Source organism: Lynx canadensis, chromosome A1 (assembly GCF_007474595.2).
Source record: "Lynx canadensis isolate LIC74 chromosome A1, mLynCan4.pri.v2, whole genome shotgun sequence".
Classification (NCBI taxonomy): Eukaryota; Metazoa; Chordata; class Mammalia; order Carnivora; family Felidae; genus Lynx; species Lynx canadensis.
In genome coordinates this window covers 91,140,545-91,165,723 of record NC_044303.2, presented here as the reverse complement: position 1 = coordinate 91,165,723, position 25,179 = coordinate 91,140,545, and the positions used below count along the sequence as shown (strand labels likewise).

At 50.9% G+C, this 25,179-nt stretch overlaps 1 protein-coding gene across 1 annotated transcript in view; it reads right to left on the bottom strand.

Annotated features, from left to right (window-relative positions):
* The window catches only part of ADAMTS2 (ADAM metallopeptidase with thrombospondin type 1 motif 2), a 246,077-nt gene that overhangs the window by 92,527 nt on the left and 128,371 nt on the right, over window positions 1-25,179 (bottom strand). Inside the window, exon 4 of the mRNA XM_030316217.1 lies at window positions 8,839-9,041. Within this exon, the coding sequence (XP_030172077.1) occupies window positions 8,839-9,041 (203 nt within the window). The remainder of the gene's footprint in view (window positions 1-8,838; window positions 9,042-25,179) is intronic.

Sequence of the window (25,179 nt, the reverse complement as noted above, 5' to 3'; positions counted from 1 at the left end):
TGGGTTTGCTAGCAACCTTTGAGCCTCTGGAATTTGGGAGCTAAAAACCAGTGTGAGGGCCCAAGAGGACGAGGCCACTGCCAGTAATCTGGCCCCAGCACTCTCTCAGGCACAGCCTTCTTCATCTGGACAGAAAGCTGAGAGTCGGTGTAGCTTTGGGCTGAGAGCCTCTGGACAAGCAGAGGATGGAGAAGGGCCATGGAGAATGGGGCCCGAAGCAGGGAGCACAGGCCACATCAGGTGTCTGGAGAGGGTCGGGTTGGGCTAAGGGGTCTCAGTGCAGGGCTCATGTTGCTGAGTTCATGGGCCAGCGACCAGGACCCATACCCAGAAGGGCCCTGCACTTGGGGTTTAATGCTCTGAGGTTGCTGTCTTGACATTCCTCATCATTTCACTTTTGAATTTGTGTTTTGTAAGTAAAATCCAACAGGATAGTGAGGTCTTGGCTCACGAGTGGTCCTGACTCCACAGGACAAGGTCTCGGTGTCCCACTCCCCACCCTGTGATCACTGCCACTCTCTGCCCTGGGCAGGGGCCTGCATGCAGGTGCAAGGTGGGTGCACATGCCCCGTGGTCTCTCGGGCCAGGACATGGCAGTGGTGGTCCCACCCAGGGCAGCCCCACATGGGTCTCAGTGGAGGCGAGTCTCTTGGGCACCCCCATCCAGTTGCTAAGGTGTAAAGAGCCTTGACCATCTGCCCTGGGTTGGGGCGGTGGGCCTGAGGGAAGGGGAGATGCCAGGCTTAATGTCCCCAGATCCCCACCCCATACCAGGGCACAAGCATGATGTGCTCTTCCAGGGGCAGCAGTCAGGGGACAAAACAGCTGTCAGGCCCAGAGGGCATATCTCCTGCTGCTGGCTGTGACCTGGAGCACCTGTGATAATCTGCGTCCAAGAGAGCACTCCCTCCACTGGCTCCATTCCTGGGGGCTCCTCTCTTCCTCCTTCCAACCGTTCTGAGTCTGGCTTGTGTTTTGTGTGAACTTCTGGTACCCTCCGGGCATGAGCCATGAAACACAAGTCTGTTTAATTTTGGTGATTCTGCATCCAAGTTAAATGCTGTAATATCTGCATTTAAAATAAGCTTTGTGGGGCGCCTGGGTGGCTCAGTCGGTTAAACGTCCGACTTCAGCTCAGGTCATGATCTCGCGGTCCGTGAGTTCGAGCCCCGCATCGGGCTCTGTGCTGACCGCTCAGAGCCTGGAGCCTGTTTCGGATTCTGTCTCCCTCTCTCTCTGACCCTCCCCCATTCATGCTCTGTCTCTCTCTGTCTCAAAAATAAATAAACGTTTAAAAAATAAATAAATAAATAAAATAAAATAAAATAAAATAAGCTTTGTATGGGGCGCCTGGGTGGCTCAGTCAGTTAAGCATCCGACTCTTGATTTTAGCTCAGGTCTCGATCTCACGGTTCGTGGGATCAAGCTCTGAGTCAGGCTCCATGCTGACAGCACAGAACCTGCTTGGGATTCTCCCTCTCTCTGCCCCTTCCCTGCAAAGGGGCATGTGCCCACACATGCATTCTCTCTCTCTCTCTCTCTCTCTCTGTCAAAATAAAGAAATAAACATTTAAAAAACAAAGATAATATAAAATAAAATAAGCTTTTTACAATATAAAGGTAACTGGTAAAATTCATGATAATACTTTAAAATTCTAATTTTTCATTGTTTACAGTGACAATCAGTAGATGATTTTTAAATCTTGACAATTTGAGAGACAGAGATCACAGGAAAAAGGAAAAAGCCTTTATATGTACCTTTAAGGGCACATTTTCCTGATCTCCAAACAAGAGAGCCACACCTTCATTCTGCCCTGGGCCCCAGGAGTTTGGTAATCAGAGACATTCTGGGTCTCTGATGTGGCTGAACTCAGCAAGAATGGCCAGGTGGTTAGTGTAGGGCCACGAGTTTGGGAAACGGTCTGCTGACAAGAAGCCACAGGAGTCTGCCAGAGTGACCAGAGCAAAGCTCTAGAAGATTAACTTCTGGGGGAGGGTGTGAAGTGCCAAACATGGCACCCAAGGGAAAACCCAGGGAGAGAAAGATCTCAGGACACCACTACACACAAAAATGTAAACCATAGCAAACTGCCCCAAAACAAAACAAAGGGCAAAAAACAGAATTACAGGGAATATTTTCCACCCACATGACAGACAAAAAGTGAACCTATTCAAATATAAATGTTCTTCAAATTAACAAGATAGAAACTAATGTCCCCATAGAATAAAGAACATGAATAGGCCAATACTAAACATGTAAGATGATTGCTGTTTTAAAGTACATATATATTTTTATAGATGCGACTTCATTACCATCAAATAAATACAACTTAAAGACAAAAAGTATATCTCAGCATTGCTTTCAAATTACCACAGCTAAAAAGGACTCAGTGGTAGGAGGAGGAGGGGAGACAGGCATTTGCTCAGTGGAGCATTAATAGATGAAACCCTAACAGAGAACATTCTGGCACAGAAAACTTTAAAATGCCCATACCTGTTGACCAGGCACTACACTTTTAGGGACTCAGTTTAAGGAAACAGTAATGGATGAGTGACAGATTTAGCTGTAAGGGTGTTCATTACAGCTAGTGTCCAGTCTGACATCTAATAGGGAAATAAATTTTGTTATGTGACTATGTCATATCAATAATTGGTTACATAAAAGGCATGCTATATGATGCAATGTGATGCCACCGTTAAAATGAGGTAATAGGCAATAATTGGTAGGTGGAAGACATTCACATTCCTGCCGGATTTATATTCTCATTTTCCATCATAAATAATTTATTGTCTCTGTTAAATACAGTATTTTTTAAAAATTTATTTATTTTTGAGAGAGAGAGCGAGAGAAAGAGAGAGGGGGGGGGAGGGGCAGAGAAAGAGGGAGACACAGAATCTGAAGCAGGCTCCAGATTCCAAGCTGTCAGCACAGAGCCCGACGTGGGGCTTGAACCATGAACAGTGAGATCATGACCTGAACCAAAGTCAGATGCCCAACCGACTGAGCCACCCAGGCGCCCCCAAATAGAGTATCTTTTATTAAACAAGGAATGTTAGTTTCTAGATTTAGGGAGGAAAGGAAGGAAACTGGACCTGGCAGGAGGTGCTGGAGTGCGTTGGTGGGGGTCAGAGGTCTGAATGCCATAGGATCTTTTCTGCACTGAGGTGACTCTTGTGATGTTCAGCAAACATTTACAACCCTTTTCACCCTCCAGAGAGTCTTGGATAGAGAGAGGGATGGATTGATTAATTTCCACTTCCCTACGAATAAAATGTCTTTGCCCGTAAATGCAGGAAGGAAGTGGCACCTCTGGAGATTTCCCACCGCCCTTCGGGTCACATCCAAGTCCCTCTCAACATCCAGTGACTGGCCTTGTTCATCTGCATCTTCCCTTCCTACCTGGGCCCCTTGTTCCCCACACACCAGCCCTTTCTCGCACCTTCAAATGTGCTGACCTCATTCTTGCCTCAGGGCCTTTGCACCGCCCATTCTCTCTGAACACTCCATCCTGCCTCTTCCCACAGTCATCCAATATCATTCGAGTCTTAGCTGCAGTGTTACTTTCTGTGTATGTCCTTCCTGACCACCTGTATAAAGTGGCCCACATTTCCCAGCCCTTCTCCTTTCTCCACCTCACTATTTTATTTCTTTCATTGTCCTTATCTGAAATTACCTCTTTTGATTTTCACTTGAATATTGTCTGTGCTCCCCACCAGAATGCAAGATATGGCTGTGTCTTGTTGTGCTCACAGCTATACCCCTTGCCTGACATACAGGATATGCCCAATGAACAGTTGTTGACAGAATGATCAAGTGCCAGGTGTATGAGTCAGCCCAGGATGAGCTCTGCTGCATAACAAAGTCTCCACCACATCAGTAGCTAACACAATAAAGCTGGCATGTGTTTCTTTATACACATCACAGGCCAGCAGAGGTTGGGTGATCCTGCCTCGTTCTGTACCTGCACTTACTGGGATATATGGCTTCCAGGGTCACTGTGTTAGGGAAAGAAACAGAAGGAAGGGACACACTGGCTCTTAATCACCTTGGCCAAGAGGTGACACATCACTTCCTTCTACACAGACCATTGGAGAAAACTAGCCACACAGCTCCAAATTAGGTACAAGGGAGGCTGGTAATTGGGAGGGAAGAAGAGAGCACATGGATATCTGAAGAACCTGAAATGTCTATGTCACACCAGGACCCACATCCCAGCCCAGACTCTGCTGCAAAGAGGTCCCAAAGGGATCTGTGCAGCAGTATCACCCTGAACGATAGAAAACAGCCCAGCTTAGAGCTGCCAGGGTCCAGCCATACCCGCCTCCCATCCACCTCGGCCCCTGCTCCTCCTCAGAGCCTTCATTCTCTGGGTCCCTGCCATCAGAACCCCCACCAGACCCCCCTCCCAGGGTCTTTATGGTCTTCCTCAGGGGACAGGCTGTGTCTGTCCAGGGTGGGGCCCCTATGCCTCAGACACTGGAAGTGTTTCCGCCCTGGCCGTGGCTGTCCTCACAGCTGACCAAATGCCTCACTTGGAGCGCAGTCCGGGCCAGCTGCCGCCGCATCTGTCCTCCACGTTGCTGGTTTGGCTCCAGGGCTGGGAAGCCCCATAACCAGCTGTGTACTCACAGGGAGAGGGAGATCTGCCCTGGCCAGGCCTTCTAGGGCCAGTTGGGGCTCTGGCTACAGCTCCAGGTGAGCCAGCACCCTCGGGTCTCAGGGCCACTGTCCAATAGGGTGGCCACTCGCCACAATGGTGATCTAAATCCAAATGTCAATGAATTACGAATGAATTAAATTACCCACTGGATGGCTACTATCAAAAATAACAAGTGTTGGTGAGGATGCAGAGAGACTGGAACCCTCGGGCACTGCTGGGAAGGAATGTAAAATGGTGCGCTGCTGTGGAAAACAGTATGGAGGTTCCTCAAAAAATACAAAATAGAGCTACCTTAGGGGCGCCTGGGTGGCTCAGTCAGCTAAGCGTCTGACTTCGGCTCAGGTTATGATCTCGCGGTTGGTGAGTTCGAGCCCCGCATCAGGGTCTGTGCTGACAGCGCGGAGCCTGGAGCCTGCTTCGGATTCTGTGTCTCCCTCTTTCTCTGCCCCTCCCCACCCTGCTCACCTGAGCACTCTCTCTGTCTCTGTCTCTGTCTCAAAAATAAAATAAGTAAATGTTAAAAAAAAATAGAACTATCATATAATCCTGAAATTCCACTTCTGGGTATATACTCCGAAAGACTGAAAAGCAGGGACATGAAGAGATATTTGTACACCCACATGCACAGCAGCATTATTCACAATAACCAAGAAGCGGAAGCAACTCAAGTGCTCATCGACAGATGAACGAATAAACACAAGGCAATGGATGCACACAAGGGGATTGTATTCAGCCTTAAAAAGGACATTCTGGCACATGCCACAACATGGATGAACCTTGCAGGCGTTATGCTAAGTGAAATAAGCCAGTCACAAAAAGATAAATAGCATATGACTCCTGTTATATGAGGTAACTAAATTAGTCAGAACCACAGGGACAGAAAGTAGAAGGGTGATTTCCAGGGGCCAGGGGAGGGGAGAGTAGGGAGTTAGTGTTTAATGGGGACAAGATGAGAGAGTTCTGATGGATGGATGTTAGGGATGGTTGAACAGTGGTGTGAACATAGTTAATGTCCCAGGACTGCACACTTTATTTCTTTAAATGTTTATTTATTTTTGAGAGAGAGAGAGAGAGAGAAGGCAAGAGAGTGAGTGTGAGTACGAGAGGAGCACAGAGAGAGAGGGAGACACAGAATCTGAAGCAGGCTCCAGGCTCTGAGCTGTCAGCACAGAGCCCAACGAAGGGCTCCAACCCACAAACCATGAGATTATGACCTGAGCCTAAGTCAGACGCTTAACCGCCCCAATGAACTATACACTTTTAAAATAGTGAATGTAGGGGGCACCTGGGTGGCTCAGTCAGTTAAGTGACTGATTTTAGCTCAGGTCATGATCTCACGGTTGGTGAGTTCGAGTCCCACATCAGGCTCTGTGCTGACAGCTCAGAGCCTGGAGCCTGCTTCAGATTCTGTGTCTCCCTCTCTCTCTGCCCCTCCCCCGCTCATGCTCTGTCTTTGTCTCTCAGAAATAAATAAACGTTAAAAAATTAGAAAAAATAAAATAAAATAAAAATAAAATTGTGAAGGTGGTAAACTTTATATGTATTTTACCACAATTAAAAAAAATTTTAGGGCCCCTGGGTGACTCAGTCAGTTAAGCGTCCAACTCTTGATTTCAGCTCAGGTCATGATCTCATGGTTTCATGGGTTCAAGACCCACTGCACTGACAATGTGGAACCTACCTGAGATTCTGTCTCTCCCTCTCTCTCTGCCCCTCTCCTGCTTGTGCTCTCTCTGTCTCTCTCAAAATAAATAAGTAAACTTTTAAAAAATATTTTTAAGTTAAAATTTTAAAACTCCACTGAATATCAATAAGGTAAAAATTCAGTTCTCCCATCGTGTCAGCCACATTTTAAGTGCTCAAGGGTTGGCTAGTGGCTGCCACATTGGGCAGGGCAGAATTTTGAGCATTCTCAGCACTGCAGAAGGTTCTGTGGGACAGCGTTGCCCTGGAAGGTCATCCTTTCTCACTTATTCATGATTTCTCCATCTCCCTCCTCCCCAAGACCACCAAAAGGGCATGACTTCCATCAGCCCCCAGGGACTCTGTCCTGGGTGTGCACAGCCCTAAATGAGGACACAGTACCTTATAGGGTCTTAACTGTCAGGGCAACACGCACTCAAACAGGGTGCCTCATCTCCCTGACTACACTGGGAGTCAGAGCTCAGATTAGAAGGGCAGACATCCCCCCCCTTGTCTCTGAGCCCCAGGCTGTCTGCCATGCCCTGGGACAAGCATGTGTCCAATAAATGCTTGCTGGGTGCCACAGGGAAAAAAGACGCGGCCCAACTACTGTTCCTCAGCTCCTCCAATTTATGTCATAAAACACTTTTTTCTTTGGCTATGATAAAATACATTTCAATTTAGGAATTTTTGTATTCCTCAGGCTTTTCAAGAAACTAACCAAACCATCCTATTACCCAAAGTTGGGATACAGTCAGATCATGAAGGTGGAAATGAATAAACTGAAGTTAACTGGCAAAACCAAGAAAAATTCTAGACTTCCTCCTACTGGCTCATGCAGCACCAGGTATGTGTGTCAGAGGGACCCTTCACACCAGGTTAATGGTGGGGCTAGGAGTTAACTAACCCAAGTGTGACATAATAATAAATATCTACTGGTCTCTTCCCCCAGTTCCTGACACAGACCTCCTAAACCCTATAATTTCCAAGTGACAGGGGTGACAGGAGAAGTTTATTATTCATAATAAGCCCCTTTCAAGGGTACCTGAGTTTATGCTAATGAGGTGACTCTTGGTGGGACCTAGATGGCTTCAGGATGGGGGAAGCCAGTTGCCAGAGGAACCAACTGGGTGATCAGAAGGTTGGAACTTTTAGCACTGACCCCCCCCACTTCCGCCCCAGGCTCCTAGGGAGAAAGACGACCGAATCACCATGACCAATAACACTGCCAGAAAAACTGTAAACCATGGAGTTTTGAGAGCTTCCAGGTTGGTGAACACACTGAGGTGCTGGGAGGGTGGTGTGCCCGGAGAGGGCAGGGAAGCTGTCAACCCTTCCCACCTACCTTGCCCCATGCATCTCTTCCATTTGACTCTTCCTGAGTTGCATCCTTTATAATATACCAGTGACAGTAAGTAGGGTTTTCCTGAGTTCTGTGAACCGAACCAAGCAAACAGTTGAACCCGAGGAGGGAGTCATGGGAACCCTTGATTTACGGCTGGTTGGGTCTTCTGACCAGGTTGTACAGGTGACAACCCAGGACTTGTGAGTGGCATCCGAAGTGAGGCCAGTCTTGTGGGACTGAGCCCTTACCCCGTGGGGTCCGTGCTAACTCTGGGTAGTGTCGGGAGCACTTGTTATGGAAAACCCACACATATGGTGTCAGAAGAGCTGGTGTGAGTATGGAAAACAGAGAGTTTTCCTTCAGCAGGACTTTCAGCCGGGTTGGAAGGCAGTGTAATTCTTGGGGAAGCGCACATATGTTCAAGGCAGGCAAGATTTTATATCTACTAGTCTTGCAGAATTAGTGTGAGGATTGCCTAAGATAATGCATGTCTACAGGGGCCTGGCACATAGTCACTCAGTAAGAGCTCAATGATAGTAGCCGTTGTGGTAGTTTCATTGTTATTATTATTATTATTATCATAATTATTATTACTACATCAAAGGCACTTTTCAAAAACTAGATGAGGTTAAACACAGCAACAGTCTCCAAAATAAAATATGCTTGGGGTACCTGGGTGGCTCAGTCTGTTAAGCGTCCTACTTTGGCTCAGGTCATAATCTCATAGTTCATGAGTTCAAGCCCCACATCGGGCTCTGTGCTGACAGCTCAGAGCTCAGGGCCTGGAGCCTGCTTTGGATTCTGTGTCTCCCTCTCTCTCTGCCCCTCCCCCACTCATGCTCTGTCTCTCTCTCCAAAATTAATTAATTAATTAATTAATTAAAATAAAATATGCTCTGCAAACCTGACTTTGGCCCCACTTTGGGGATGAAAGGGCTGAGTTCCAGAGGGTCGATGACTCACGTAAGGCAGGTGGAGAGGAAGGTGGACAAATGGGCAGGGGTCTCTCTGCCCAGCAATTGGCTCGTTCAAATCATCTTGCCCCTGACTTACCTCTGCACTGGGGTCCTGGGAGGTCTTGCCCACAGGCTGATATGGTGACCTTTCCAGCAGCCCCACTGCTCCACCCCACCACCGACTGCCACTTACGATGTTCATGAGCGTGAGCAGGTACTTCTGCACATGCTCCTTCCCATGGAACTGGACCACAGAGTCATCCACACCCAGCAGAACCTCGATGTTGTAGTCACCATCTGCAGCATGCCTTCTCACTCTGCGCCTCGAGCCATTGACACGCTCCTCCAGGACACCCAGGGCACGGCTGAGGTTATCCAGGCTGCCTGGGGGGGGCCCTGAAAGGACAGAGGACACAATCTGCAGTAGCAGCCCAGGCTTGCCAGGTACATTGAAACAAGGCAAAACCCCACCTGGATACCACTCGGCACCAGCCTGGCCATCACCTTGTTGAAAACTCACAGCACCTGAACTGTCCCCATTTTACAGAGGAAAAGACAGAGATTCAGAGAGGGCAGAGTGAGTGTCAAGTGGGCTTAGACCCAGCAGCATGCAAACCAACTCCTTGGCCATCACAGACACCAGGCCTGGAACCCAGCAGTGAATGGAGAGGCCAAGAAGCTGGGCTGCCCAGCTAGGAGTGTGCATGACCACAGCCAGCTCTTTCCATCCATTCACACACTTGAATACCCAAGAAGGGCCACCCAGGTGCCCAAAGGCTGGTTTCCCCAGTGTGGCCACCACGTTAAAACCAGGGAGACGAAGGGCCAGCCCTGGTGGTGTGTGTCCCACAGCATCTCCTTAGGCAGCTCCTCTTCCAGAACTTGCCTCCACTGAAGCAAGGCCCCTCATCTCTGGGCAAGGCCCACTCACACCTGTGCAGGGTCAAGACCACCCATGGGCACTCCTCTCCCCTCTCTCTCTCCGGTAAATTGTGTCTACTCCTTGTCACAGGCTGAGGAGATGGGTGGTTGCCTGACTGAATTGTGCAGGGATAAGGACTCCACAGTCTGCCTGGGGTGGGAGAGAGGGTCCAAGGGGCCTCAGCTGAGGGTCCCAAGGGCCTGGAGCTCTGTCAGGCCCAGGAGCCCAAAATGGCATCTCCCTGTCAGCACAGCTGTGGCATCTGCTCTGGTTCTCTTCTCCTTTCCCACCAGGCCTGGAGCCCACCCTGGACTAGAGTTCAGGCTTAGTCCCCCTGAGGAGGTGACATTTCAGTTGACACGTGAAGGATGAGAAGGAGCAGGTCCAGTGAGAAATGAGGGGACAATCATTCCATGGATAGAGGACAACAGTCTTCTCTTGTCACTGAGAAGGGTCTTCTCAAGACTCCGTGCACCCCATCCCCCGTAGATGTGCAGCCAGCTCTGTGGGGGAGGCAGATGGGGACCAAACGTGTCCCTGAGGCCAGTGCTGGAGGGCCGTGGACCCCCTTCCCTGTGGGCCTTTTGGAGGACCCTTGCTGGGCTTGATGGGGAGCGCCAACTCTGAGCTGGAGTAGCAGCAGCAGAGAGGGCATCCCAGGTGAAGAGGTCAGCGTGGCAAAGTCCTCCCTGTGGGATTTGCAAACCCCCAGGACAGCAAACACACAGGCGCCCTTGAACCTACAGAACCAGCATCTACCACACGACGCTTCTGAGCCCTTTGCAGACTCAGGACCCAGGGTCTCTCTTCTCCAGGTTAAACGTTTTTGTTTCTGCCAATTTCAGTTTCCCCAACTCATCCCTCAGTGCTGGCAAAGTATGGGGACCGCTCCGGGGCGTGTTAACAACATTGGATCCCATGGCCCCGGGCTGGGCCCCAGCTCCTCCTGGGCTGAGTGGCTTGTCTAAGTCACTTAATCTTTCTGCTCCTGGGATTCCTTGATGCTAAACTGGGGACAGTAATGAGGACAGTGGGGAGCCTCCTCCTTGCAGTGGGGATCAGATGGCTGCGGGGTGGCAGAGCTTTGTCCCTGTCCCCACCCCCAAATGCGGGGCTTGGTGCAGGCAGCACCCTGTGTTCCACGGGCTGTGGGTGAGCTCGGCCTCTGCGACCCACTGATTCCCCTGGAGGGCGGGTGCTTTGGCATTCCCTGGATACAATTCGGTTTCCCCTTCTCCCGTCCTGTCCCTGATTCTCTGAGGCATCCTGCCTGATCCCTTCTGGAGACTCTAAAACTGGGGACAGCTCTTGGAAGCTTCTTGCCTCGTCATCCTTTGCCTGAGACATGAGCAAAAAAAGCCCTAGCTGCCATGCAGAAGAAGGGTCCCCCCCCCCCCAGCACAGGGAATGCCAGGAACCCAAATCCCCGTTGTTAGGCACTAGAAAGATAGGGTCCTGCCACAGATGCCTCCAGTCAGGGGAGCCTTGGCCTGCAGGGATCCTGGCTTCTTCTGTCTACCATAGAGCAGCCACCCGTGGGGACCAGCAACTTCTCATGGGGAAAGGCTGTGTACAGAGGGCAACAGGAGCCAAGAGCAGGAGATGGGCAGCTCTGACAGCTTGTTATCCTGGTCTGAGCCAGTAATGACGGATGGAACAAAGGGCTGTGTGAGCTCTGTGTCACTGTGGCTTCATACATGGGCTGTAAGCATGCAGGAGCTCCAAAGGGAGGAGGGGAGAGTGGCCAGGAGCCCACCTCCAACCCTGAGGGACCAGGAGGAGCAAAGGCCTTTAGGCCAGGTAAGCAACCTGGTGCACAGGGACAGGTCAGGAAGACCAGTGTTGGTGTCAGGGGATTACTAGGCAGTTGACCCAGGATCAGACAGGAGCCTGCCACTCGTCCCTCAGGGGGCCACAAATCCCTACAGTGGGACTTGGCTTGAGCAACAGGCCTGCTGAAACCAGGATGGGGTCTCTGCACGGCCCGGGCTTCAGGATGGAGCCTGTTGTAGGGAAACTGAGGAGACATCTAAGATTGACAGTGGAAGAGATTTCAGCCTGGCCTCTGGGTCCTATCAGTGCTCATGTGGCCCTAGGCCTAGGGACTTGGCAAACCCTGCTGATCTTGGGGATGTGTTCCCGTAGGTCTTGCCAGGTCTGAGCAGGGCTGAGGCTTCCAGAGGCAGGGATGTCACCTGCTTCTCCCCATCGGCACTTTGACCTTTGGTTTTGGGGCATCCCTACAGGGCTTGGGGCTTGGGGGAAGGGATTCTAGAACGTCCAAGTCATCCCCCAAATACTCATGATCCAAGTAATAACTATAACAGTAATAATTATGCTAGAGGTGAAATTGGCATTTCTGTTGTGTCTTTAGAAAAGGTTGCTGTTTTTCACGGACCTGAAACATAAATTTCGCTAAAAACTGTGCTTGCCTGGCAGATCTGGCTACAAGATGTGTCCCAGCCAGCTCTGGCCGAGAGGCAGCCCCTTCAACCCTCCCACCCATGGGGAACATTGGGAGGGGTCACTGCATGACAACTCCCAGGATCAGGGGCACACTCTGATGCCTTCGGGAGCCAGGAGGGCAGTGACAGCAGCAGGTCAGGTGGCCTGGGGACATGGGCCCCATGTGTCCCACCTCCAGGCATGGCTGTTGATCCACAGCCCAGTGTTACCTGCCCATCACCTGCCCCCAACCTGTGACCCCCCTGTCCTAATTCCTCAAGAGAAGATGGCTCTTCTAGATTTTAACACAAAATCTCCCAATTCTGAAATACTGTCAACCCAATGAGTTATTTTTAAAATGTCATGTGGCCCTAATAAGCACCTCTATGGCTGGTTTCACCTAGGGACCACCCATCAGTGACCCTGGGCTTGACAGGGGCAGAGGGTAACATCTAGCCTCTTCCCCAGGGAAGAGGTTTTTTTTTTAATGGAAATTACCATTTTTCTGCTTCCCAAGGTGGTTCTGAAGGTGAGCTGTCCCTGCTTGTTGGAAATGCAAAGAAATAAATGTGTAAAAATAGAGTAGCAATTCCTCAAATCCCCTGTCAGACTTAAGTAGCTGGTGTCTCCTCTGGGAGCGGTGAGGATGGCCCTGAATCATCCCCAGACAGCCCAGCAGGATGATCAGCTCTGCACGGGCACTGCGTGCAGGCCCGCCCTCCCCATCCCTGTCTCCACCCATGTAGGGGCCCCTGGCCAGCACCTGCCATGTGTGCGTGTGTGCGTCAGGGTGCACAGGAGGACATGAGGACCCCGGGAGGGACAGAAATGCAAGCAGTCACTTGGCCCTGGCCTGACTTAGTCCTCTGTTCTGTCAGAGCCCTCCCCTCTCTGCTTCTCCTTTATCTCCTTTACCTCCCTCACCTCTGCTTTCCCTGCTTGGTGTCTGTCCCGTGGCCAGGTGGCAGGTTTGTGCCAGCAGGTGGAGGGGGAGTCCCATCAGTCTTTCCATCTGTGAGATGGGGACAGTGATGGGATGCACACCACAGGGGCCTGTTTGTCAGCCCCGAAGAGGAGACATATGCACAGGGTCGAGTGGCCGGGTGGGACCAGATGGCAGGCTGCCTTGCCTGAGTCTGAGCTGCTTTCAGAGTCCCTATCCCGCCTCCAGCATCTGCTCTGCACCACTGTGACGTGGAGGGAGTTCCTGCTCCTGTCTGGAGGAGGCAGCAGATGAGAGGCTTTAGGGACAAGTGAGAATTATTCTGGAAGACTCTTTGTGGACAGGTGGTGCTATAGGGGAGCTGGGCTCTCAGCCCCACCTTCAGCCACAGGGGCACCAGGGCCCAGACACCACACCCTGGGTTGTTGGTGTCATGATGACTTGAGATCCCAGGCCAGGATAACAAGCTGTCAGAGCTGCCCATCTCCTGCTCTTGGCTCCTGTTGCCCTCTGTACACAGCCTTTCCCCACGAGAAGTTGCTGGTCCCCACGGGTGGCTGCTCTACGGTAGACAGAAGAAGCCAGGATCCCTGCAGGCCAAGGCTCCCCTGACTGGAGGCATCTGTGGCAGGACCCTATCTTTCTAGTGCCTAACAACGGGGATTTGGGTTCCTGGCATTCCCTGTGCTGGGGGGGGGGACCCTTCTTCTGCATGGCAGCTAGGGCTTTTTTTGCTCATGTCTCAGGCAAAGGATGACGAGGCAAGAAGCTTCCAAGAGCTGTCCCCAGTTTTAGAGTCTCCAGAAGGGATCAGGCAGGATGCCTCAGAGAATCAGGGACAGGACGGGAGAAGGGGAAACCGAATTGTATCCAGGGAATGCCAAAGCACCCGCCCTCCAGGGGAATCAGTGGGTCGCAGAGGCCGAGCTCACCCACAGCCCGTGGAACACAGGGTGCTGCCTGCACCAAGCCCCGCATTTGGGGGTGGGGACAGGGACAAAGCTCTGCCACCCCGCAGCCATCTGATCCCCACTGCAAGGAGGAGGCTCCCCACTGTCCTCATTACTGTCCCCAGTTTAGCATCAAGGAATCCCAGGAGCAGAAAGATTAAGTGACTTAGACAAGCCACTCAGCCCAGGAGGAGTTGGGGCCCAGCCCGGGGCCATGGGATCCAATGTTGTTAACACGCCCCGGAGCGGTCCCCATACTTTGCCAGCACTGAGGGATGAGTTGGGGAAACTGAAATTGGCAGAAACAAAAACGTTTAACCTGGAGAAGAGAGACCCTGGGTCCTGAGTCTGCAAAGGGCTCAGAAGCGTCGTGTGGTAGATGCTGGTTCTGTAGGTTCAAGGGCGCCTGTGTGTTTGCTGTCCTGGGGGTTTGCAAATCCCACAGGGAGGACTTTGCCACGCTGACCTCTTCACCTGGGATGCCCTCTCTGCTGCTGCTACTCCAGCTCAGAGTTGGCGCTCCCCATCAAGCCCAGCAAGGGTCCTCCAAAAGGCCCACAGGGAAGGGGGTCCACGGCCCTCCAGCACTGGCCTCAGGGACACGTTTGGTCCCCATCTGCCTCCCCCACAGAGCTGGCTGCACATCTACGGGGGATGGGGTGCACGGAGTCTTGAGAAGACCCTTCTCAGTGACAAGAGAAGACTGTTGTCCTCTATCCATGGAATGATTGTCCCCTCATTTCTCACTGGACCTGCTCCTTCTCATCCTTCACGTGTCAACTGAAATGTCACCTCCTCAGGGGGACTAGGCTTATTTCATCCTGATTAAAATAGGCTCTCCCCTCCCCCAACATCTCCCTGACAGCATCTTGTCTTCTTCTTTCATAAAACACACCACCATTTGTGGCTCCAATCTCATCTGTGAATCTGCTGGGCCCTAAGGGCCTCTCCCGCCTCAGAGAGAGGCCCCCTGGAAGACAGGAGCCATGGGTCCTGGGTGCCTCGCTTTCCTGAGTGCCCTACAAGTCACAGCAGGGCTGGGAAGGAAAGGAGTCAGGGCAGAGAGGCAATGGGAGGGTGCTTGGGGCCAGCAGTGGGGCTGGGAGAAGAGGCAGGTGGAGCAGGGCTGGGTTGGGGGAGCAGGAGCAAAAGTGAGCTGGCACAAAGTCCAGCTATGCACTGCTTACCCAAGACACAGCTAAGATAAAATGACCCAGGGGCCTTCAGAAGAATGGCACAACAATAGAGGGACCATGTGATTGCCAACGACAACCAAAAAAAGCGAAGTAAAACAGTATTTATGAGATGAAATATAACCCAAGGCATTAATGGGACAAACTGATCAGCAATTCATTGAGAAGATATAAAAGATATGAAACCTAACAAAGCTTCAACCTGATCCAAGGAAAAATAGACAAATTGCAGTTCTATGTGCATTTTTATACATTTATTCCAGAAAACAATAGATGGATTAGTCTAACATGAGGTAGGGCTGTTGGGGATCTGCATTACTGAGACAACCTAGCTGAAGCCCAAACAACCAGAAAAAGTGCCCCTTTCAAGCACACGTGGAACACGTTCCAAATCTGACTATGTATTAGGACAGCAAGAAAACTCAAAAGTCATGTCCATAGCCACCACCACACAGAGAAAATCAAAGAAAACAAGAAGAGGAAATGCCCTCAAACCCCAAACACCAGAAATTAAAGATACAGTTTCAATAAGCCTACACTAGATATTGGATATAAAGTCTAATCGCTGGCTCAGTTTAGGAAACCTGAATAAACCTGAGGAAAAACTGAAAAACTAGTCAAAGAAAAACCTAGAGGGTTTTATAGGACAGTTTTACCAAGCCTACAAGGAATAGATACTTCTCATCTGATGTAAAATATGTACACAAAGGCCAGTGCCTTTCTTTCTAGCTAAGAAAGAGAATGGGCAAAAGGGCTTCTCAAATACAGCAACAAAGCCCACGAAATATCTAGGAATAAAAAGGAATGAATGTATAAAGACCACACAATGAGTAGTCAAATATAGTCTGAAACTCCCCCCAAATACAAAGGAAGACCTCAATAAATGGAGACACAACAATGCTATCCTGGATGGCAAGTTGATTCTCCTCCAAATCCATCTACAAATTTAACACAATCTCCATCAAAGAATTATTAAAACCCGATAAAATACCCAGGTTTGACTCTCCTCCAAATCAATCTACAAATGTAACTCAATCTCCACCAAAGAATTATTAAAACCCAACAAAATAAGATATAACTGCAAGGCTAGAAGAGAAAAAAAGCCAGAAAAATCTTGAAACTATTGAAAAATAATAATAATGGGGGGTACTTACATTTTTAAAAAAATTTTTTTAATGTTTATTCATTTTTGAGAGAGAGAGAGACAGACAGACAGAGCACCAACAGGGGAGGGGCAGAGAGAGGGAGACACAGAATCTGAAGCAGAATCCAGGCTCTGAGCCATCATCACAGAGCCCGACACAGGTTGAACCCATGAACCGTGAGATCATGACCTGAGCCAGTCAGTTGCTTAACTGACTGAGCCACCCAGGCGTCCCTCAGGGGTACTTACCTTTCAAATTAACAGAACATATTACAAGATATGTTTCTGTTCTTTATATGTTTAATATGCTAATGTTTAGTATTACAAAATATTAGTACAAAGGGACATTGCTGTCATGAAAGACAGATCAATGGTACCGAATACAAAGTCCCAAAACAGATCCAAACATATGAGGGGCTTCTGGGTAAAATAATAGATTGAACATATACAACCAATTTAGCTCCTTCCTGGAATCCCATTACGACTTTAGTAAAGTGATTTTTTTTTAAAGTCACAAGGCTACAAGGACACAGAGAGCAACAGAGGAAAAACTAACAGAACTGTTGGAGGCTGGAAAGCAGATGGTCTCATAGTAATGGACTTACTATATCAGAGAAAGTTGAATCCCAAGCTGGCAATGAGAAAAACCAAGAGACTCTTCTAGTCTACATCATAAAATCCACCAAAGGCACCAAGCCCTTCTGGGAGTGGGAGTGAAGACAGGATTGAAATAAGCAGGACCAGTTGGTGGCTAGTGCCAAATGCCCTGCCCATATACTGTACCCTTGTGACAGCCCTGACAACTAACACTGGTATTGGTCTGGAAGCTCGTTCCCTCTCAGAAAGGTGGAAAAGGGTCTGTGGGCTGCAGGCACCAGGTATATTTGAGAGCATAGGCACCAAACTAAAACCAGGAGGACTAAATCAATGCTGAGGCACTAACTCCCTTCCACAATTCACCCCAGTATTCTAGAGGTCAGGCCTTTACCCCTCAGGATAGAGACTGGGAGGGGTCTTCTCTACAGAATCTGATCAACCAAAGACCAAAAGGTAGTATCACTGTCCGCAGTTCCCCCTGCCTACATGTTTCAAGCTCCTAGTCATTTCTTTTGTTGCCCAACGTTACACATGAATAGCTAGCCAGGGATCACTGGCTCTCCCGGGGAAACTCCAGACATGGCAGATGGAGACCAAGAAGAGGCAGACAACCAAACAACAGGAAAGTGGGGGGAAAAGAGACGATACAGGAAGGTGGGGGCAGCCCATCATCAATAACCTCTGAGAGCTAGGAGAAGATATACAAGGATAGTATGAGAACAAGGACAGGATGAGAACAATAAAAAGGGTCCTTTGAAATTAAAACCATTTCAGCAGAAATGACAAACTCAGTGGAAAGACTAGGGAGATAAAGTTGAGAAATCCCCCGCAAGTAAAACAATGAAACAAAGAGACTTGAACAATCAGGAGGGGGAAGTTAAGAAAATTAGAAGACCAGACTGGAGATGTATCATCCATACAATAGAAACTTCATAAAGAGAAGAAAGGGAAAATAGACAGGAAAAGAATTAATGAAATAATTCAAGCAAATTCCTCACAATGGGAAGGTGTTTGCCAGATTGAAAGGGCCCAGCTAGTACTCAAAACACAGATGAAAACAGAACTGCTCCATGGCACATCACCATGGTATTTCAGAACACAGAGAAAATTCTACAGACTTTAACAGGGCATGGGAGGGCACTGGGGGAAGCAGATACATAAGAGGGAACAAAGGATTGGAATCAGAATGGCTTTAGTCTTCCCTGAACTCAAAGCAGGACAACAATGGAGCAAAGCTTTCGAAGTCCAAAGAAAGATTACTTCCTAACCAAAAGTCTATACCTAAACAAATTCTCCAGCAAGTATGAAAGTGAAATAAAGACATTTCCAGGCGTGTCAGCTCTCTAAAGTTTTATCTGCCCAGCACCTCTTCTCAAGAAGCTACTGAAAGTCACATTTCTTCAAAACAAGAGGGGCAATCAAGAAAATGGAAGACTGGAGATGGGGGGAGCAGGACACCCAATAAAAAAAATGAAGAGGGAATCCCTTGGAGGATGGTAAAAAGCGATCCTGGGACAGCCGTTCTGTACCAGATGTGGAGGGCAGCTGAGCAGTCTTGCCTCCGTGTGATGCGAGAGACAGATGGTCATCGCTAAGACACAGGCCCCCCACACATTTCCACTGGACCATCCTCTTAACCCAAAGACAGAACACCCAGGAGAGCTTGGCCCAGATTCTCATCCATGTGTGGCTGAGGGTCTCTCTCCTCGTGCTCTGCTGAGGACACACGTATCACTCCTGGAAGTTCTCAGCTTTTCCCTGAGAGCCAGAGGGCCATGGCGGGCTCGGAAGTGGAAAGTACAGGGCAGGCCATTCCCTCTGACCATACTTCTGTCGGGTGCCCGGTGCACACCTCAGCCTTGCCAGGCGCCCGGCTATGGAGAGCCCTGTGTTTCCCCAGACTCCCTTGTGACCTTGCTTGCCACTTTCCCAGAAGGGGCCTTGTCAGCTCCCAGCGAAGGGGAAGTCAGCCCACGACGCAGAGAGTGCTCTCCTCACCCTCTCCTGGAGCCTCTGTCCAGCGGGGGCAGTGCTGCTCTCTCGTTGCAGAGCTCGTGTGTGCTTGCCTTCCAGTTTTAATATTAATTTAATATCATTTCTGATATTCATTTATATGCAAGCTGTAAATAGCTCATCAAATAATAAAACAGTAAATGAAATTAGTAAATGACAGGGTAGCAATTTGAAAGCAGGGGTTTGGTAAATGGTGAACATGAAGCAGGTGTGGACATTCTGGCAACCTGGCACCATTCAGTCAATTATGTGTAAGAGCACCAGGTGGCCAGTAATGTCACTTTTGGGTCCACTGCGTAAAGACAGGATATAGCGACCCTTCCCCTGTGGGCCATTTTTCGCTGCCCTGGACAAGGTGTGCAGACAGGCATGCTCACACAGGTCCTTAAGGAAGCAATTGAGAGCTGTTCACAGCAGCATTGCTTGGACAGGTTTCTGGGAGTTGGAGACAACGTGGCTGTCATCAGAGGGCAGGAGGAGGGGCAAAATGAGGCAGGTGCACCCCACACAGTGCTACATGGATGTTAGAGGTTTGACATCAACATACAGGACAGATGGATCTCAGAAACATGGCTGAGTGCAGAAAGTGAGACATGGCGGGCTGTACAACACAGCACCATTTATGCCAGTTAGACACATACAGACCCAAGCAAGGAGCAACACTGATTTTGCAAAAATAGACACTGACTGGGGCCCATTTGGGTGGCTTGGTTAAGCCTCTGAGTCTTGATTTCGGCTCAGGTCATGATCTCACAGTTCATGGGTTTGAGCCCCACATCGGCACCACACCCATAGCTCAGAGCCTGCTTGGGATTCTCTCTCTCCCTCTCTCTCTCTCTGCCCCTCCCCCGCTTGTGATCTCTCTCTCTCTCTCTCTCTCTCTCAAAATAAATAAATAAACTTAAAGGGCACTTGGGTGGTTCAGTAGGTTCAGCATCCAACTTTAGCTCAGGTAATGATCTCACGGTTTGTGAGTTTGAGACCTATATTGGGCTCTGTGCTGACAGTTCAGAGCCTGGAGCCTGCTTTGGATCCTGTGTCTCCCTCTCTCTCTGCCCCTCCCCTGCTCACGCTCTGTCTCTCTATCTCAAAAGTAAATAAACATTTTAAAAAATAATACAAATAAATAAACTTTAAAAAAAAAACTAAAAAAATAATACACTGACCAAAGGATACCCTTTGAGCACCTTAGAATGGTCGCTCACTGCAGGGGAAGAGGAGAGGGGAGCAAGCTGGTTTCGGAGAGAAGTGGTTTCTCTTTTTAATGACGCTGGGACAACTGGTTATAGATGGAGGAAAAGATCAAACCCTGACTTCGGATGGTAAACAAAAGCAAACTCCCGGTGGACTGGTGGCCCAGGACGATGAAACTGAAATCACAAAACTGCTAGAAGAAAATTCAGCTTAATGGTCTCTGTGCTGGGTAGGCTCTGGACTCCAAGGCCAGTGTGCTTTCCAGGTTCCCCTGTCCCCGCCCCCAGAACTGCCCCAGCCTCTGCTGGGCAAGCACCTGGGTGGCTGGGCGTGCTCCCTGGGAGCCCTGCTGCTGCCCAGCTTTCAAGCATGTGGATGAAAACCAACTGGTCTCCCTTCCCCAGTGCTCAGGAGTCCCTGAAGCTGAAATCCCTACAACCTTCCTGCAGAGCAGGGTGACAGGCAGTGCTCCCAATAAGGGGAGAGTGACACATACAGAGCCAGGTCAAGGCCAGAGCACCAGCCCAGCCTTCCTGCTGCAAACACCACCAGACCCCACCGTGAGTGGACCAGAGTCCTAGGCACCGGCAGCCTGGGGTCTCGAGGAGCACACTGGAACTCCCACCCCGGGGGAGGTCATCTGCAAGTCATCCCCTCCATTTGTTAACAACGTTGAGACAAGCCCTCCGTGACTGCAAATTCCCTTAAAGATGATCATTAAGATAAAATATGTTTATGGAGAAGCATAATCAGGACACAGCGAAAGCCCTGTTTGGAAGCAGGCAGGCTCTTTGGAGGCTCTGGGAAGCAGAAAGCAGGCTCAGCCCCAAGGGGGCCATCAGCACGGGGCCCCACTGGTGAGCTTTATTAAAAGAAGCTCATTAGGATTATTTCATCCCAGCCCGTTACAACTTTATGACCAAATCGGAATTAATTTTTGCAATGCCGGCAGCCACAGCTCATCTGATGTCGTGTTTTTACGACTCGAGGTAGAGGGGAGGTGCGGGGTGGGGGGCCTGGGGCTGGGCCAGCCACTCTATGCTCGTTCATCAGGGCTGCATCTGTAACAGCTGCAAGGACTTTCAGACACAAGAGCTGGAAGGTCCATAAATTGCCTCAAGTCCCAGGCCCTCTTACCTTTCCAGAGCTTCAGGTCAGGGATGGGAACTCTGGAGAAGGGAAAAGAAATTTCCCGTAGCTTCTCTGTCTGGGACCATCCCCTGAGCATGCCCTCCCAGGGTACAGGGTGACAGATGCTCCTCGGTGGTGCACAGGGAATATCCTGGCCTGCCCAGCACCCACCTGCCCCACTGGAGATTACAGACCTACCCAGAGTTGTATCACATGGCCACCTGCTTCTTTCTTCTTCAGGTACTACTCCTTGATTTTCCTTTGATGAACCACCCTCGCCACTCCTGGACCACATAGCTTAGGGGGAGCCAAAGCCATGGAGCCCCTACCCCAGGAGCACCCACATGGCCCAGGCAAGCCAATGAACCCTGATGTCAAGCATCTGCTGGGGCATACAGGGAGATACCATCTCTGCTCTCTGCTGTGACTGCTCAGCAGGTAAAATGTGAGCCAAGGGCTGTTGGGCACCTTCTCCTCCTGCAAGAAGCAGAGCTGAGAAATGAAGAGAACAGGTGATACCAGCCGTGCCTGAAGCCAGCTCTGAGTCAATTCATTTGGATTTCTGTCTCTTGTAGCCAGAAGAATCCTAAAAGGCACCATCCCCGCCCCCACACACACAGGGAAATCCCATCGCCAGCCTCCTTCACGCTCCTGAGACATGCACTGTCCTAAGTAAGCTAGACACCATTGTTTGATTTTGTAGCCATATCCCTCTATTAGCATCAGATGGTGCCACTCTGTTCTACCTCCTACTTTTGGAGGAAGCTCAGTGGGGACAGAGTAAGTCCACAGTGGATTTAAGGTATCTGGTCAAGAGAAAGGGGCCAAGCTCTGGTTCACTCACACAGATACATGTCCTTGGGAAGTGAGGGACCTGCCTGATGTCACAGTGGCCCCAGCAGAGGTTTTGAGGCCACTGAGGCTGGGCCCAGACCAGCAGGGCCATGCTGAGTGATCAGGAGCTCTGAGCCCCTCCCAGGCTCCCTACAGCAGCACTAGACCAAAGCAAGAACACCAGTCTGGCTCTCCTGCTACAAACACTCCCCGGCCCCAGCACGAGTCACCTGCCATTTGCAGCCTTCATGCAGAGGGCACCAAACGCCCCGTTCCCAGCTCTGTATGCTCACACCAGCCAAACGGCCTAGGCTCCTCCACACTTGCCGGCTTCCCCCACACTACCCTCCTGCCGGCTCCTGAAGCCCATCTACCTCCAAGGATGCAGCAATCAGGTCCCCAGGGTCCAGGAGCTGAAAGCATCCTGCTCTGGTGAGTTCCTGTCCACAGCCAACTCAGGGCAGGTCCCAGAGACCAGCTACAGTCTCCAGAGCACCAACATCCTCTCTGTGGGCAGTCAGCTGAAGCAAGGGGAGCTAGCCCCGAGTTACCTCCTCACTGCCGCTCCCCAGCACACGGCGGCCAGATGGCAGGATACAATGGAGAGACTGGCAGATCGCTCAATGAAAATATTTACTGTGAACTTCAGAACAAAACACAGACACCCACAGGTCCCGACAGAAGGGAGGATTCCCTGGGATTTCGTTTTAAATGTGGGGGAAGTGGGAAGTTGACAAGTGGGGGGCTGATGGCCAATGTTAGGGGCCACGGGCCTGGCGGCTTCTCTCCCATCCCCCATGTACAGCTTATACAAGTGCATGACAGGCAGGGAAATCCCATCGCCAGCCTCCTTCACACTCCTGAGTCCTGAATTTGGATTTGGACATCAGGCAGCCGCCTGGGCGTCACTGCCGGGAAGGGCCTCAGACACCCCACTCAGAATTCTGGGATGAAGCAGCACTCCCTACCTAAGGCTATGGCCCCTGTGTGCACACAGGCCCAAGCCAGGAGGAGGGCCTGCTTCTCCCCAACCCACAAAGCCAGCTCTCTCCTCACCCTAGGGCTGCCTGCACCTGTCCCCACCCCCCTCAAGCACAGCCCTAGCTCACACCTCCCCAGGAACCAGCTCCTCACTGGTCTTCAGTTTCTCCAAATCCAGGTTCCAAGGCATTTCTCTCCAGCTGCCAACTTCAGATTCCTATACTGAGCCCCATGTCATGAAGAGTGGGTGACACGATGCAGGGAGGGGTCCCAGGGCTTTAGGAGGGGTTCAGTGCCAGCATGCTTGCAGGAGGTATGGGATGCTCCCCAGCCCCCACCTGAGGCCCTCTCCCACCAGGCCATGATCAAGATGCACGAATAGCTGCACCACCAAGCCACCTTCTTAGGAGAGAGAATGCAGACACCCTCGTCAGCGGTGGGACAGGAAAAGGCCCTACAGTTGACAATGAAGATGGCATCAGCCACATTGGGCATCGGGGCTCTATGGACATCCCTGTTTATTCTTCACAGCAGCTCCATGGGTCAGGAATGGACTCTCTCTAATGCGGACGGAGTGAGGCTCACACTCCAGCCCATGGCCTTACAGGGGCAGGGGGCAGCAGGGAAGGTGTCTGATTCCAGAATCCAACTCAGCCCCCTGCACGGGCCTCAGCTGGGGCCACTCGGAGCCAGCTGCATTGGGGCCAGTACACCACAGGCTGCTCAAAGTGTCAGGGGACCTCATCCCACCACAACCCTACAGTGCAGAGACCCACACTCTGCCTCACCCTGTCTGCTTTCAGCCCTGAGGTGTGAGGCTCTAACAAGGACCTGGAGAAGCCGGGGTTTCACCCCACTGAGCACCCCGTGGCCCTCGAGCCTTGTATTACTGGTGTCACTATAAGCTGGAACTTGAGATGCTCTACATGGCAGTGTGTGCTGGATGGTGGAGGGAGACACCAAAAGTCCATTTTCAGGGCCGCTGTGCACACCAGTGCCCTGCACAGCGGCAGGGGCTGGGGGTACCTTGCACATTCACACAGACTCATGCCCTGGGAGGGAGGTGTGCTTGCACAGGGCCCTTCCCCTTTAAGACCTGGAAGTGGAGGAGAAAGGGAAATGGGCAGAAAGAGTCCAAAGATCCCACACCAGGCAAGTCTAAGGGGGCAGGATTTCTGACAGGAGAGATGGCCCACTGACCAGTGCTCCTCACATCTGTCCCTGTCCAGAGCCTGCTGAAGGAGCAGAAGTGAGTGATGAGGGACTGTCCTCACCCCTCTCTACTGATGTGGAGGAGGGGGTACCCTGAGGGAACTGCCTCTTGACCCACAGTCCACAGAGGGGGCAGGGGACATTGGCAGGGTGGACACCTTGGGTCAGCCCAAGAAGAGTTCCACATAGCAGTGACTCCTCTTCCTGAGTCTTCTGCTGAGTCCTGCTGGGTCTGGGAACCTGAGTGCCTCCAGCCCTCTGCCCTCTCTCCCAGGGAATGTCAGGCAGATCCTGTCTTCTTTTCTGTCTTTCTGGTCTTTCTCTGTCTTCCTAGGGTAGGAATCACAGGAGTCTGCCATGAGCCTGCACCTTTTGGACCCAAGGTGCAGACTGGGGTGAAGGTACAAGAGGCCCCTGTTTAACCCTGCCGAGGGTCCCAGGCACATCATCCAGTCCCACAGATGATGGGGTCGCGTCCTGTTTGTTTTCTTGTGTGAGGTTGGTGGGTTCAGAAGCCTGGTGGGCTGGTGTCCTGGGGGGATACTGATTAGCTCTGGTGGGCCCCACATGTCCCTCTCCTGTGATCCTTCCTGCCTTGAAAAGCTACAGCCTACAGGCACCGAGGAGGGAAGGGGCTCCCCTGCTCCTCAGAGATGCAGACCTGCCAGGATCCCACAGCAGCCCCCGAGGCACTTTCGCCATGTTCCCCACACAGCACCAGCCTCCTGTCAGCCCACAGTGTTGACAGGGCTTAATTCGATCAGCGCCATTTAGAGAAGGAAGGAAATGAGAAATCGGAGCAAGTGCTGAACGCTGTGAATTTAATCCATGACACAGCCTCACACGGGCCTTTCCTAACAACCTGGGGGCACGGGGTGCCCTCCAAGCCCGGATCCCATGGCCACCCGAGGGCCGCCCTTCCTGCAGAAAGGATGGCACAGAGCCAGCTCGCCAGGCCCCTGGCCATCCTGGACA